At 40.9% G+C, this 16,228-nt stretch overlaps 1 protein-coding gene across 2 annotated transcripts in view; it reads right to left on the bottom strand.

Annotated features, from left to right (window-relative positions):
- The window catches only part of MUSK (muscle associated receptor tyrosine kinase), a 56,102-nt gene extending 40,936 nt beyond the window's left edge, over positions 1-15,166 (bottom strand). For both annotated transcript variants that reach the window (XM_062018743.1, XM_062018744.1), the window contains exons 1-5: positions 15,088-15,166; positions 10,809-10,935; positions 7,512-7,663; positions 5,953-6,080; positions 5,303-5,444 (exon numbers count right to left, since the gene is read on the bottom strand). In XM_062018743.1, the coding sequence (XP_061874727.1) occupies positions 5,303-5,444; positions 5,953-6,080; positions 7,512-7,663; positions 10,809-10,935; positions 15,088-15,166 (628 nt within the window). The remainder of the gene's footprint in view (positions 1-5,302; positions 5,445-5,952; positions 6,081-7,511; positions 7,664-10,808; positions 10,936-15,087) is intronic.
- Positions 15,167-16,228: the final 1,062 nt, after the last annotated feature.

Genomic DNA, 16,228 nt, shown 5'->3' with positions numbered 1-16,228 from the left:
CTTCATGGCATGCAGTTAACTAACCAAGGCACTGCTTTATGTTGTTATTTAGTCTTCTGTCTCCTTATTGCCTTCAATAATTAGACAATTTTTAAAAAATAAATAAATAAATCACAGACTCACAGAATCATAGAATGGTAGGGGTTGGAAGGGACTTCTAAAGGATCATCCAATCAAATCCCCCTGCTACAGCAGGTCCACCTAGATCAGGTCACACAGGAACCTGTCCAGGTAAGTTTTTAAAACCTCCAGAGAAGGAAACCCCTCAGGCAGCCTGTGCCAGGGCTCCATCACCCTTACAGTAAAGAAGTTTTTTCTTAAGTGGAAACTTTTGTGTCCCAGCTTGTGGCCATTACCCCTTGTCCTGTCACTGGACAATACAGAAAAAAAGGGCTTTCCTATGTTCTTTATGTACACCCTTTAAATACTTGTAAGTATTAATGAGAACCCCCCTCAGTCTCCTGTTCTCCAGCTTGAACAGTATCAGGTCCTGCAGCCTTTCCTCATAAGGAAGATGCTCCAGTCCCCTGATCATCTTGGTGGACTTTCTCCAGCAGTTCCCTGTCCCTCTGGAGCTTGGGAGCCCAGAAGTGGACACAGTACTCCAAATGAGTCCTCACCAGGGCAGAGGACAGGTGGGGGGTGAACCTCCCTCGATCTTCTTGATCCATCCTAGGGTGCCATTGGCCTTCTTGGCCATGAGGGCACATTGCTGGCTCATTTAGATCGAATCTTCCCATGTTCAGGTAGAATCTTTCTTTTGAAGGGATAGTTCTCCAAAAAAACCTTCCTATTTTAGAGGCTAAAACAGTGTTCACAAGTGGCCTATAGGGGAACATTTCTGTGTCCTGTGGCAGGGTATTATTTTAGTAGCTAGTAATAAGCAATAAACTGTGGGCAGGAAAAGGCTTCTATCTACCAGGGGAATGCAAAAACAAACAATGTCCAGGTCAGGGCAGCATGAGGAGCATTGCTTTAACCTTTTTTGGTTTGTTTGCATCATGTGCTGTTTCATACTAGCAAGAGAGGAAGTGGAGCAGTAACACTTGGACAGAGGAATGAACAAAACTGCCGATGTCCTATTTGGCCAATTGGAAACTGAAGAGATTTGATCCAAAAATGTTACTTAATCCATGGAGAATCCACTTTGTTTCTCGGTAAACACACTGGATCTTCCAGCACTTGCCCTAGCTAACTTTTGGGTTCTTTGTTTACTGACATATTTATGATTTCTAGATATGCCTTTGTGCAGTGATGACTTGGAAACTAAACCTTACTGCATAAAGTAGTCCAAAACTCCTGAATTCCACAACTATCTGGTGCCACAGGCTGAAGTTGATCAAGCTCAACTTCATGTAAATCAAAGACGGAGGTGCTTCTAACTCACAACGTAACCAATTGAATTTTTCATGTTGCAGTCCACGTATTTATGGCCTTTTTCTTTCTTGTTCAAGATTAAAAACATATCACACTGAAAACTAGGAGTATCAGAGGTTCTTCTGTCTGGGTCCAGCACCTAGAAAGGCCCAATAGGAAGATTGTTCTTCATCCTCAAGGAAATAAAAAGCTGTTTGTTTCAGGATTTATGGTCACAAAGTACCAGTATGCAAGAAAAAGCACAGTAGATAATTCTGATTGTCTTCCTATAGCAGAAGAAGTCCATGCATAGACTCTTGCTGGAACGGAAGGGCACCTTTTAGAAGACCATACCATCTTCAGTTGTGTTAGTGCCTAATCCGCCACAGCTCTTCATACATTTTAATATCAATAACTCCATTTGTTTCCAGAAAATGCTCTTTCTGTAGCTGAAGCTAAAAATTAGTCTGATAAAGTAACATACAGTTTATGGCTTCATGCTTCATCTATAAACAGCTGTTACTTCTAAACTGTAAGCAATTCATGATTCACGGTCAACTTTTCAGTTCCTTTTGTGACTTTTTTGTTTTGAAGAATGAAGAACATGTAGGACAGAAGTCCATTCTACCAATTAATAAAGTGGCACTTTCATTCCTCCAAGGAGAGAAGGAAAAATTCTCCAAAACAGAGAAAAAAACTCTACCAGAACACAGAGCCCACATCAGCCAATCAAATCTATAAGTTATTGCAAAAAGTACTAGTTTACTGCTGTTTTGCAATAGACTCTTCTCATTTGATGCAAGAATTCTACATGCTTTGAATATTGGTTATAAGCACCTCATCTGAAAAAGACAGTGAGAGATTAAAGCAAAATCGTCCAGTGGAATTTATTTCTCACCACCCAGCTCATTAACTGATTAGAGTTCATCATCTGAATTTTGGTGCCTGAAACATGCCCTGGCAGAGGAAGCAGGCTGTTCTGATAAGGGACCGGTCCATGCAGGGGACAGCACTCAAAAGGTCCTCACCTCCTTCCACCCCGTCACTGATGAAAACCAGGAAAAAATAAAAAATTAGTTCCACTAATGGGAGGCTTCCATTGTTGGATTTTTTTCTCTTTTTCTGACAAGAACTGTAGCTGAGTTTTCATCTAAAATAATTGTTCAAATTTTTTCTGCTTTGCTTTAGAAACAATATTAAATATTATGTTAAAATGGTAAAGATATCCTTTAAAATCAGGTAAACAGAGGCTAGTATTATAAATGTTGGGTAGAGCAGACAAGCAACCAAGAAAAAAATATTTGGAAAATCAAAACAGCAGAATTTTCAAACTGTTTTACCGTGGACAGCTGAAGGCAGACAGGAAGTACCATAAGGCATCTCAGTGATGTAAATACTTGGGCCAAGGTTATCAGCAGTTTGAATGAGTGGATCCACCATGGATAATTTTACTTATATGAGACTTGCTATAGTTTCTAGGCCCACCTTAGCCAGTCACTTAAGCATATGCCCAACTATAAGTTTATTGAGGAACCTAACTGCCTGCAGGAGGGAGAGAGTCAACCTTTCAAGAAGTTAGACACCTCTGCACTTTGAACAACACCTGAAACCAATTGCAGGACTGACACTGGACACATAAAAATGGAAGCTCACAACAGAAAATTAGAAACTTCTTTCAGAAATCTAGATTTAGCTACCCATAGATATTTGCACTGTGCTGTGAATGGGCATTTGCTTGGGGATTAAATATTCTTAGTTAACCAGATGTACTTAGTCTTTTTGTTTTAATATTGAGCCACACTATGCAGCATGGTAATTCCAGTAAGTGGTAGCATCAAGATTTAAGGAAAAATATTTTATTGTTGTTACAAAGAAACAATAAACAGTGTATTTTCATAAGTTTTCTGAACATAGTGAATACTTAAAGACTGATTGAAGTGTGATTTTCCTGCATCAAGTAATTTTAGATTATTGTTTACTTGGAGCTATTTTAAAATGCTGATACTAAGGCTGTAGGTGGGGAGGGATAGTAAAAATAATAATAAGAGCTATGTGAGTGGGATGCATGTATGTGTGCATACCTGCACACATAATCGGGTATCTACATGTGCATGTATGCTAAATATTCATAAGCATTAGTCTAAAGTACTGGGAGGGATCTGTATACAGAACAAGATGGAGTCAGGATTATTACCTTTGGATTTTGGAAGCTAAAAAAGTAAACCAAACATGCATCAGTCTAGCTTGGGTGGTAGCCTGAAGTGAGGTATATTATATGGGTGCCCTACCAGAGAAACCAAGGCAAGTCTGGAGAACAACATTGCTTTGTTCACCAGACACATGACTGTAACTTGAGGGGTTAGTTTATATGGGAGCACTGAACTCCCATTGATTAATTAAGAACTAATCTTCCTTGTTTTAAAAAGAGTACACACAGGCTCTCCTTAGCAAGTAGGATATTTGTGGATTATTTTGACATCCCTTGAATTAACAGGCAGCTGCATAATTTTGGAGACAGAAACAAAATAAGATATCAACCTTAGCAGCTTGGATTTTGGTGGTTTCAAAATGCTTTTAAATTCTCTGACTCTGGTACATATAGAGCAATAAAATCTCAGTGCCTGAGGCCCTTCAGCACAGAGCAGGGATTTGCATGCATGACACTGAGTATTTGCCATTCCCAGTTAATCCTTGGCAAGCCTTTGGCCACTGATTCAATGACGGGAACAAATAAATCCCAGAACCCAGGTGTTCACAGCCAGATCCAAATGTCTTCCATTTGTACTATCACTTTTAGATCAGGAGAAATATAGTTCTGAATCTAGATTAGGAATAGCTGCCTTCCTGTTTTAAAACTATTTAAGAAATTTGTAGCACAGTTATAGTCAGTATATATAAATATTTTATTTTTAAAAAAACAACCAAACAAAAAATGAATGTATTTTTAGGGAAACGGCAAACCTACAGTAATTTGCAGCTGGATCTAATATAACCAATCTTGCTCCCAGAGGAAGGTCAGTGTCCTCCCTCAGTAACCTCTGATGGTCCTAGCCCAAATGTAACCTACTACTATCTTTTGGAGCTTACTAGGTAAATGGAGACCCTTCTCCACTCTCTACAGTACAATCATTCTGCTTAAGAAGCAAAAATTTGTTCATCTACTGAATCAGTCATCTGTCCTTCCACTACACAAAATCCTGCATTACCCAGCTTCGCTTATAGCATTCAGGAACATTGAACACTTCATTGCCTACATTTGGGTTCCCCTTCAGCAACACTCTGAAACTTAGGATGACTTATATCACAAAGCAAACACCTTCTGTAAATAAGAAATGGACATGGAGCACATAAAGACCAGAAACTGAAAAATCAACCCAGTGTTCCATTCAGCAGGCAAAAAATGTTCACGTCCTCATAGAGAAAACCTCTGTTTAAATGAGGAATCAAGCAATTCAGATGGACAATCAGAGGAAAGGAAGAGGGACGTACACAGAATGCTGCAAAATGCTTCACTGTTTGCAGCTGCAGCTAGCTCTGATCAAGTTCTTTGCAGCAAGTGTCCAGGGCCATCAGCTTTCTACACTTTCATCTCCACAAGCCATAGTGTATAACCCACCTGTCTGGTCAGACTTGTAAACAAGCTGACATCTTAGAAACCATCAGTCTGAAGTAAAAACATATTTGAGAGTCCTTACTCAGACAAATATCACACCAAAGCCACAGCAGCCATAGACAAAGACCCTCCACAGACAGCCAGCAATGGGAACACGTGTGGACAAACTTACTTTGTTTCTCACACTGCTTTTCTTTCCTTCTTCTGCCTTTTGAGTCATTCCCTAGGATGTTTTTGTCAACATCACTGTGATACCTCAGGTTAATCCAAGTTAAATAGGTAGTCACAAGGAGCTGTCTTGTGGAGCTGGTGCCCAGTGCAAGGGTTACTCACCTTCCACTACCACCGTTGCAGGTTTAGAGTAGGCTGTGCCCAGGCTGTTCTTGGCTACACATCGATACTGTCCTGCATCTTCTCTCTGAACATTGTGGATCCTTAAATTTCCCGATTCAAGGACAGCTATGCGAGCATTCTCCTGCCAAAGGAAAGAGCAATCGAGGTGAGGGCTCTGCGTGCATGTTGCACACATGCAGTACCAAATAGCCTCTTGCAGATATTGTGCTTACACACTTGAAAGTTATTTGTTTTATTCTACAACTGTTATTCTACTGTCAGCTCTTCCTGGTCAGTAGTGTCATGACATACTCGCACATCCCTGTTTGCAGGTCAGTGAATTATAGCTTCAAAAGAGCTCTGAATCTTAGCTAAGTAACTCAGCAGCTCTTATTTATGAGAATACTCACAAGTGCATTGAGCAGCATTTGGTCATGATAAGTAGAAATAAATATTTATAATACAAAATATAGACACACAGTGAATGTTTCATTTATAGTCATAATTATTGCAGATTCAGACATCTATGACATGAGCCCTGGGTTTTACAAATGCTAGCATCCCAGCAACTAAAATTTACAAAAGCTAATAATTTAACACAGTACTTAAAGCAAACAGCTTGTATTATTTAAACATGATTCTCTACTCACCTTTACAACTGTTTCTCCTTTGATCCATGAAACAGAAGGTTTTGGATTCCCCATTGTAGTGCAAGGAAGAACAGCCTTTAACCCTTCTATTATTTCCACATTTATAGGTGGTCGAGTTATTTTGGGTCCTAACATTTGAAAAGCCAGAAATTAAAAGTGAAATGAAGCTAAGACATACTAGAAGAAGATAAGTTCAGAAACGACAAAAAAGAAAAAATCTCTGCTGCTTTTTCTGTACATTGCTGAATGATGGAACATCATCTTGGTAGGTCATGAGCTGACTTGGAAAGAAAAAACTTTCTTAAGCACAGATTCCAGAGTTTCAGTTTATGGACAAGTCATGCTAACTTGCATGGGTTATTTGTTTTTAGGAGTGGAGTTTGACAGTCATTTGAATTAGGGCCTGGGCTAAAATCCAAATCCCGATAACAGTATTTCCAATATTGAAGAATGTTTGCATTCCAGGTTTTACATTCTTCACTGCATAAACAGTGTCTCATGTGAAAGCTCAGATCTGGACCAAATCAATTTTGAAATCATTTTAACCCAGGCTTATCTCTAGCTCATTAAGAAGGGCATATAAACTCAAATAGTCTGCTTAATTGAAGGATTTATAGCTATGCTAGTAAAAAAGAGAAAGGATCCTTAAAGAAAAAAAACATCAAACTCCCTTAAAGTTAATACATGACAAAGTTGAATCCTTTTTATCCAAAGAAAAACATGGCTTAGCTTACTCTGAGCTGGGAGCAAAAAAAGACCTTCATCTCAGTGTTTCAGGAGATCTGAAGTTTTGCCTCCTTTGCATCATATCAAACCAGCAGAAAAACAACTTTCAGAGAATATCCCTTTCTGGCCGTTACCTGCAGGCGACTATGGTGCTGAATTACCAGACCTGGAGGGTCATGCTCTTTAGCATAAACAAATCCTTTGCTACAAACAGATGCTTAAATGGGACATATCTCAGCTGTCTTGTTAAGCATTTGTGTAATTAACTGCCGCCATGAGACTTCAGCTTCATGGATCTCAGCATGTATATAGCCCTCTGCAAGAACCTGTCCTCTGCCTTCCATGTGGGATGATGAGATCTACACCACAGAGTCCCAAACCTTTCAAGACTGCTATTAAGAACAACTGAACAGCATTTACTTCCTTCTGACATCCTCAGGCATAAATCTGATTAGTGCAATCTCAGTTTAAAATTCAGAAGGGATTTGTGTAGTATAGCTGTGGAGCTCTAAGCCGTGAAATTGGGCTGCTCTTTTTAAGTTTTGTACAGAGGGCATTCTTCAAAGCATTGGTTTTTATCCTCTGCAATGCAAACAGCTCCTCTGATCCTAGCACAAGAGTGTGTGTTATTCAAAGTGAATAATCACAACTGATTTTAGTTAAGATACGATGCAACATGTCATGTCTCCTCCTCAAGAGACAGGACGCATGCAGTCCCACAGGAACACAGGTCTGCCCTGAGCATGAACTCCTGAGAGCCACACCTGGTGGTCTGCTCGGGCTCTCAGATGCACACTCACACAGTCTCAGGAAGAATGTCCATTCCCACTTACTCATTTTCACTTGGAGAGCCCCACAGCTCTGTGCTGCTGCTCCAACTCCATTATCCGCTGTGCAGCAGTACACCCCATCGTCGCTGTCCTCTACGCTCAGAATGGTCAGGAGCTGCCCATTCCTCTGTATGCTGTACCGGGTGTCAAAGAGCCTGCAGGACATAGCACAGGCTGTCACAGACAGGTAGCACAGTCAGGGATGGAGAGAGGAATGGCATTTCTATCTGCAGAGCACTGGCAGCGCTACAAATGACAATATGATTGGCTTTACTTTCAATTTGTACAGAGAAAGGAAGGTATTGAAAATGATGAGTTGGGCCTCCAGATTGTTTGATCCTCACTAGACCATGCAATTCCTGACTGACACCAGCGTGGTGGCAAGTCTTCCTCCAGTCTGGTACTGGCAAGGTATGTATCACAGTTGGGTTTCTATCTGGCCAAAGACAAGCAGGAACACCAGTAATCTCATCCAGTTGGATCCTGTTTTAGATATAATCACTCAGTACAAGGGCAGGACTGCCTATAGAGCAATGGGAACTGGCCAGATTTTTTTAAAGAAACCCTCTTCAAATAATAATTAAAAAAAAAAATCATTAAACAAACAATGATCTGGAAAGATTTTTACTGTTGTCAAAAAAAGACACAAACCAAAAACCAAGTCATTTTTGTGCCTGTATCCAGAGTGATTTTGTTTATTTTTTAGAATCACAGAGGCATTATTTTTAAGGGGGAAGGAAGGAGGGTATGGGGATGTGGTCTGCAAGTGAAACAGACAGGGACAACACACATGACACAAATCCACAACAAGCAAAGAGATGTGCTGAAGAGAAGAAGCCAGCTAAAGAGCAGAGTGTGCAAGGATAGCTACAGTTTAATGATAGCAGGCTTTTACCTGGAGACTTGAGAGAAATCAAGAAAAACTCTGAAACTGAGGATATTGTAACAAAGTCTGTGGAGCAAAGACCAGTTCTATATATGAGCATGGAGTGTGCATGAGTGTACATGAACAAGGGAGAGACAGAAAGAAAGCTACTGAGAAAACAGAGGGCTGATCTCTGATTTTCATTGCAAATCTGGAAAGTATAGTAAAGCCTCTGGGGAGTAAAATTTGTATAACATTCCTTAAATTCTTCCATGTTTGATTTTCATACCTTCCTTTATGTTTTTTGGAAGCACTTTCAAGCAACTGGCCTTTAAATCTGACAAACAGTAGCAAAAGGGGTCTGACCTGAGGATTTTCTCCCATGTTATTACAAAATTCTCATGACTAAGTATGTCCTGGTTTTTCATTTACCATTAAAAATTGCAGCAGACACCATGTAAGATGAATGTGTCATTTATGGTGTTACAAGCACATATTTTCTTTCAATAGCCTTTCACCTTTCAGTCTTCTATCTCTCACCCTGGGAAGAAAGAGTACAACGAACTCTGTTGTCATGCCAAAGATATGTAGGTTCCATTTCCTTCTTTCCCAGAGGAAGGCTCACCTCAGGCAACCCTGTCCTGGGATATGAAGCAGGTAACCATTTCACCTGGCACAGGGCACCTGCTAGTCTACCTGAACAAGTTTTAAAGCCAAAAGGCAAAGCACTTACAGAAGACTAGTGCTGACAAGAGCCTCTATCCTGGCATTATTCCCATTGAAGCTGCATGTTTACATACTGTTTTGTTTTGAAGGTTAGCTTGGCTGTCTGTTCAGGGTGCAGGGACCTTGGCAAGAGAAGAAAATTTTGTAAATAAAATAACTGATATTTATTGCTTGCAATAACTAGGCTCTTTGAAGTCTGGTGTATGCACACGCAGAGACACATAAATACATTTATATGGGTTTTTACAGACAAAAAAAGTTCACCAGTCTGATCCTTTTCCATTGTGCAAATACTTTCGTCCATATTCTTGGAAAGTAACAGATGTTTTTTCAGTTTATCTATTTCCCTACCTTTGGTCTGAGCTTTTTTTATCCAGTAGAACCTACTATGTCAACATAGCATTGGGAAAGTGAAATGCTTGCACCTGAGCTGTCTGGCTTCACCCGCCCAGCTTTTGTGACCAGTGTTTTATTTTTTGGTTAACAATGTGAAAAAGGTACTGTGTCTCAGACAGAGTGAGATTGTCTCTGGAAGTGAGGATTGAGGTGAAAAATGGTCTGGGTTTTTTATGATCTTAGAACGTAGAGAGGGTGACACTTAAAAGACCATGGAGAGAGAATCTCCATGGTCCTGCATTAATTACTTCCTCTCCCAGCTTTGATTTTCAGACATGGTGCCACCAATGACAAAGGAATTAGGAGAAAAGTGAACTGATTTGGACATAACATCCATGGAAATTCAGACCTCTGTCCTGCAACAAGGCTGGGATCAGAGGGGTTTTGCTGAGATTCTATTGCAGGCAGTGAAAAAAAAAAAAAAGGATTTCTGGAGGCCAGCACGTGTATGTGTAGTGTTCTACTTTTCTCCTATTTTAAAACGGTCTTCATAGACCTCCTTCTGCAGCTGAGTTATTTGGAGTCTCCTGAACCAAAGGCTCTTGGGATGCTTGATCCCAGCAGCAGGAACCACTCTTCAGGTGACCATCTACCTAAGGTGGACATCTCTTGTGTGGGATGGACCTTAACTGTGCTACACAGAGATTGTTCTGTAATTTCTCCTTACAGATGGAGTCACTAACAGAGATGTAGAATGAGAAACTGATGTGAAGCCTTTGGCAGACATAGTGTCATTTCAGAGCTGGATTGGGTAAAATTTACCTAGCAAGAGTTTGTATACAGGAACAGAGCTAAAGCAGTGGTAGAGACTTCCACAGCATGTTTCCAAGGCTGCCTTCTTCAGCAGCACCTTGATACCTGGTGGATAAAGCTTGACAGTGCATGACAAAAAGAAGCCAGTTTCCCATGGTCAGATTTAGAAATAGAAGCAAACAAGAAGGTCATAATACAACTTCTTCCATGCAAAGCTTCAAGCCACATTGCAGACACTTGAGCAACAATGCTTCTTTTAAATATTATAGAACATTGTCCTCTTTCATAAACTGATGAATAGAGCACATTGCATTGCCTGAAGCTGGACAGCAAACTCCTTGCGTTGCTTCTGACAGAAACCAACTATCTTCGAGCTCAAGTATATGAAGATGTAAGAGCACCCCTCAACTGCTCATAACACTAAGATTCCTATATCATAACAGCCACTCACCTTCTCTGCCACAGACCTATTTTGGTGTTTCCAGGTATCCCTATAGCATGCAGGAATGCACGGATGACTTTGGCAGGAGAAGCTGGAGAGGGCTGAGGCTGCTCCCTACCTGATGGGAATGCTGTTGCGTGTCCACATAATCTCTGGCTCAGGATATGACTCTACCACGCAGACAAACTTGGCGACATCCTCTACCAGTGCATCCACAGTTTCTAGAGGAGTGCTGATCAAGGGAGCTGTGTGAAGGAAGAAAAGATGAGAAAACTTCCCGTGCCTCCTAGATAGAGACACAGATGCTGCCAGATCCTTTTTGCAGAGGCAGCTCTGTTCCTGCAGGATCACTCTGTGTTTTTTTTCCCAGCACAGAGGTGCTTTGCACACCCTACACACCTTTGCTTAATACAGATTCTTCCGTATTTGCAGCTGCAGCCTTCTGTTGTTTGCTGCAGGTTTTGCATTTTTCCCTTATACTCTACTGGTAGGGTTCAAAACAGTGAACCAAGCACAGGGCAGCTCCAGCAAGCCCACTGCACCCCTTGTTTCTAGCCCTGCTCTCCCCTAGAGTGAACAGCATCAGGTGGTGTACCATGAGGACATAGATGAGGCTGTTGCCCAGTGCTGCATGGTCTGGAAATGGAAGGAACAGCAAACAAATCAAAGCTGAGATGATCTGCGACTGGAGTGGGCACAGTAACTCCTTATTGACACATAACATGTGAGATTTGGGCTTCTTAGTCATTAATATAGGATTTGCTCCCCTTAACAATTTATCTTTTTTAGAAAAAACCTTTTACATAGCACTATAGCTTCCTAAGCCAGACTCAAAGGCCCTTCAAGCCTTCCAAATTTGCACCATGACTAGCAGACATTCTCTTTCTCTCACCTTTTCTAATCAAGCAGCAGCAGCAGAGTTAGAAGTCTAATAGCTGTGTTTGATGCTTATTTACAGCAGACCTGTAATCATGCATTCATTGAATGTAACTTTAGAAACACTTTCCATCGCACTGGTAAAAGACTTGAAGCTTGGTTGGAAGGGATCAAAGGATATGCCTAGTCAATTGCTTCCCTTGTGCATGGTATGGATTGCAGCCATTGCCTCCAAAGCAGCTTGAATGACTTTTACTGTATGGCTGCGAGGGACACACATCCAAATCTGTTGGACTGGATTTCATTGACAGCTGTGCTGAGATGAACTACTTTCATACCGCATTTGTGAAACATCCCCTTGAAAATGGATGCAGGAATCTTCCTGTTCCTCGCTGACTGTAGCAGTATGCGGTATACCACATGTCTTTGCACATGAAAATCCTGCCAGCACTGTTTCTGCTGGCCCTCCTCAGTATAATAAAATTAAAATTCAGATAAAAAATAAACTACGTCAATTTTACCCCTCAGTCCTGAAAAAAAAAGGAAAAATACGGGATGTCCCAGTTTAAGTGCCTGGGAATAAGAGAAAGCCTTCACATTAATATGTTTTGGTTTACATTGAAGTAAAAATTAGAATATTGTTGGAGTTCAGCTGGAAGGAAACTAGAGGAAGAAAAGATCAGCTTCCAGTATCAGGTTTGCCTAAAAAATCACAGTAGTTTTGAAATGTTGTTAGAATGAATCTGCCTCAGTAACATTTTTATATTATGTGACTTCAGATTGCATAATTGGTAGTAACTACACTTTTACAAAAATATCTCAAAACTAGAGCTAAGGTAGCAATAAAGATTATATTAGCCAAATGTTACTTCAAACACACCTCTGTCTGATTCTTTGTTTAAAATCACTACTTCAAATTCTACCAGGCTTCAATTTATTGGATCACATTAGATAAAAGTAATCATCTGTATTGCACCCCAGAGGAATCTCACACCAGTGAAACCAAATGGAAGATTTTCATAAAGCCTAATTTTCCCTGTTACTGAAGGTTGTCTTAGGAGAATAAACTCCACTGATGGCTATCCTGTTTACTTCAAAGGGGTTGTTGCCATTTCGTGACAGAGTTTATTGGGTTTTGATGGCACTAAGCCTGGCTGAAATGGAGTTTTACAATCTAATTTTATATAGTATGTTTTTATTGCTGTCGTCTGCATGCCTTGATCTCTGCAAGGATGCTTTTTTAACCCTGAGAAATGTAAATTTTTACAGTATCCAAAATTCGAAGCAACCAGTTTTGTAACTGTGTTGTCGCAATAAGCAAGGCCATTCTTGAAGAGAGTTGTAAGAAAAAACAATATGCATAGTGACATTTTATACAGTATGCACAAAAAAATATTTTATTCTTTGGGCAAACAAGTGCTGTTAGGTTGATATATTAAATAAACTCATTGGCTGCAATTAACTACTTTCATGGTACCTTTTTAATTCAATGTATGACAGAATCATGCTTAGCAATATTGCCTACATGAAGTCTGATTCAGAATCACCTGAAAGCCAGCACATAGCTCTTGGGGCAGAATCAAGCCCCATACTCATCGAAAATACTGTCCAAACCAACAGTACTTTACCTACAGTAAAAGCAGAAAGGGAACAGCAGAAAGGGTTCCTAATCCTATGTCCTCGGGCAGCAACTGAGGCAAGAGCAGCAATGTGCCATTTTCCCATATGCTCTTTTTTTAACCTTTCTGGTATTAAAACTAAGTGGTGGGGCAGGAGGGGGGTGAAGGCAGTGTTCCCATAGTTGGGGGGTGGGTGCAGAGGACAGGAGGCTAACAAACTTGTGTTGTGTCTTCTGGGGAAGCAAGTGGCCAAGCGTGCCGCCATTTTGCCTCCAGGCAGTAAGAGAGCTTCAAAATGGCTGAGATGGTGTCTGTTTCTAAAAGTCACCCAAGAAGCTCAGGTGCTGGTGTCAGACCATGCTTCCTCAAGGAAACAATAAAAACTTATGATGCCTTCATTACTAGATTTTAACGTGGGAAAAAAAAAATCAAATCCAGCAACATATTTGTGTTAGAAATGGTCCCAGACTTTCTGTGTGCATCCATTGGGACTGTCTGACATTTCTCAAGTGGCCTCTTGGCTTTAAATAACATTGAAAATTACCTTATGTATCTGTAAAGCCACAAGGGTGCCATTTTTCTGGATATCAGTTGTACTTTCCCGAGATAGAAAAATGACCCAAGGCCAGTCACGGGGCCCATGAGAAACCCAAATCCCCTTCTATCCCCAGCCCACCAGCAGCTCCCGAATTGCTTGGCCTTGGTTTTGGATACACACTTTCAAAACAAGCCAAGCTAGGAAAACAAACCAAAGCAGGAAATAGAGCCAGTTTCGTCTTCAGCGTTGCAGGCACTTGGAGGTACTACGATTCCTCTGGCCCAAAACTGTTCAAACTTGTTTTCATTTAATGCTCCATAACCTTTATAAGACATGTCTGGGCCTAGTCACATTTCAGCTTCTAAGGGAAAGTAGTTCGCGAAGCTGTGGTCTTTTAGGAAAGGATGTGTATCTCCTCATTGCACTGTGCCACCACAAAAAAAATCAGTCCTCATCTTCTTTGTTTTTCTTGTCTCTGCAATCCTGCCTTACTACAGCGTTCAAAAAGGCCAGAATTCACCAACTTACTTTACTGTCATAGGAAAAAAATAACATTTTTATTTCAAAAATTCTGTTATAAAGAGAGATGTTTTTTCCCCATTTTGAGGCCAACCTGACTAACAACTGTAAAAGCAAAGCCCAGCAAGAGCAGCGATGTTGGCCTGACAGGTGAATATTTTGAGGGTTTTGTTTGTTTTTCTGAAGCTGGAAAGTTTCTGGTATGCTTTGAAAGGCTCCTGCCAGTCACCACGCAGCAAAACCTTTTGTCCACAGGATTTGTAGACAGTGTGTCCAGAATACCACTTTGTACCTCAACTCTAAACAGATATTTTCAGTTCTTGTGTTGTCTAAAAGTATCTCTCTGTGTGTCCATGTGTGTGTTTGCACACAGGAGAGGAAGAAAGTATAATCATATGTAATACGAACCATGCATATGTGTATTTATGTACATATGCTCTATAAAGACTTTATAAATATTTACCTCTTCTTCAAGCTTTGTATAAGCATACACAGGCATGACAAACAGCACACATTTGTGGTTCTGCAGCAACTCATGCTACCAGACATTAAAACCTGTAAGCTTCCTTTGACATGAGAAAAGTCCATCCCACCCAGGTTGAACGCAAAGTTCTCCTCCGCCCTTTACAGTGCGACTGTGAGCTCTTCACAGGCTAAGAACCTTCTACCCCAGACATATATGTGAGATTATTCTCACTGCTAATAATGGTGAAGTGACCACCAGGAGTAGCACACTTCTGTCCTTTTTGGGAACACTACTGCACCACCCAACCCACCATTACACTTTCCCCTTTGAAAAACCTTATTTAGCAAGTAGAACAGGGCAAAAGCCACTTCAAGCAAACCTTTTGGGAGCATCTCAGCCAAGCTGAGGGCTGCCAGTGCAAGTATGTGCACCAGGGACACATTCAGCAGATCATTCATGTTTGATCCCGAGGACATCCGGCTCCTTCAGGCGAGGCTTGTGGAGCTGCTGGCCGGCTGCATTTCAGATGATGGTGTGTGAGCAGAGCTTCTCTGCTAATGACAGCGCAGGGTCTGTGAGTTCTAAGTATAATCAGGAATTCTCCCACCCGGTGGCAGTGATGGACATGACCAGCTGCTGCATATCCACTTAGGTCAGTGTGAAAGTGTGGGGCTCGTGAAACAAGAGAAAGCAAATCCCTTCTGAATTCCTTCTAAGCAAACAGGAGCACAATGGGAAAATGCATTTCCAGTGCTGTAGTCTACCTCAGCACTGTAAAGTCTCCAGGCCTTTGTTTCAACACTGGCTAAGTGCAGTAGTGGAAAAAAAAAAAAAAAAAAAAAGGCTTGCCACTGGATTTTCCTTCGGCTTAGTCCCCCTTTTCTTCATTTCTTTTCTTCTCACTCACATGCTCTGTCTTATTATAACCTTTCATGATTGGCTGCCACATGCCACCTGTTGCCCTGCTGATTGCATTTCTTTTCTTAATACGTATTTGCTGGAACAGGGGAGGATAGCATGGGAGGTTCAAAGTGCTGTTCTTTGCCAAGGAGGCTGTCAGTGCTTGAACACACTAAAACAACAGCTCCTTGTTGTGTAAACTGATTCCCCAAAAAAGTTAATATCGACAGCAGGAGTGACACTTATACTCTAGGAGAAAAGTAGCATTGTATTTCAACATCAGCAGCAGCTCAGGGTATTTGGGCACAGGTAGAGACTTTGCTATAGGGAAATATGACCACGTATCCCAACGGTCTGGCGTGGCATGATAACAGCCGTGTTACTTTGGTGACATGCATCAGCTGTTTAGGAGCAAAGATCCCTAGACAAGTACTTCGCTGAAGTTGAATAAAGGCAGGAGGACTCGCCCAACATGTGTTAAAGACGTTCCAGGAATTCTGGAACTAGCAACAACAAAGCAAAACAACAAGACAACAATAAAACAACAATAATCCTACCAGAGAATAGAGAAATCCTGACCTGTGGCTGAACTTAAAAATATTCCTTTTGTTTTGCACAAA

The sequence above is a fragment of the Colius striatus genome, chromosome Z (genome assembly GCF_028858725.1).
Source record: "Colius striatus isolate bColStr4 chromosome Z, bColStr4.1.hap1, whole genome shotgun sequence".
NCBI classification, from domain to species: domain Eukaryota; kingdom Metazoa; phylum Chordata; class Aves; order Coliiformes; family Coliidae; genus Colius; species Colius striatus.
The sequence above is the reverse complement of the archived record's forward strand: the minus strand, read 5'-3'. Positions and strand labels throughout refer to the sequence as shown.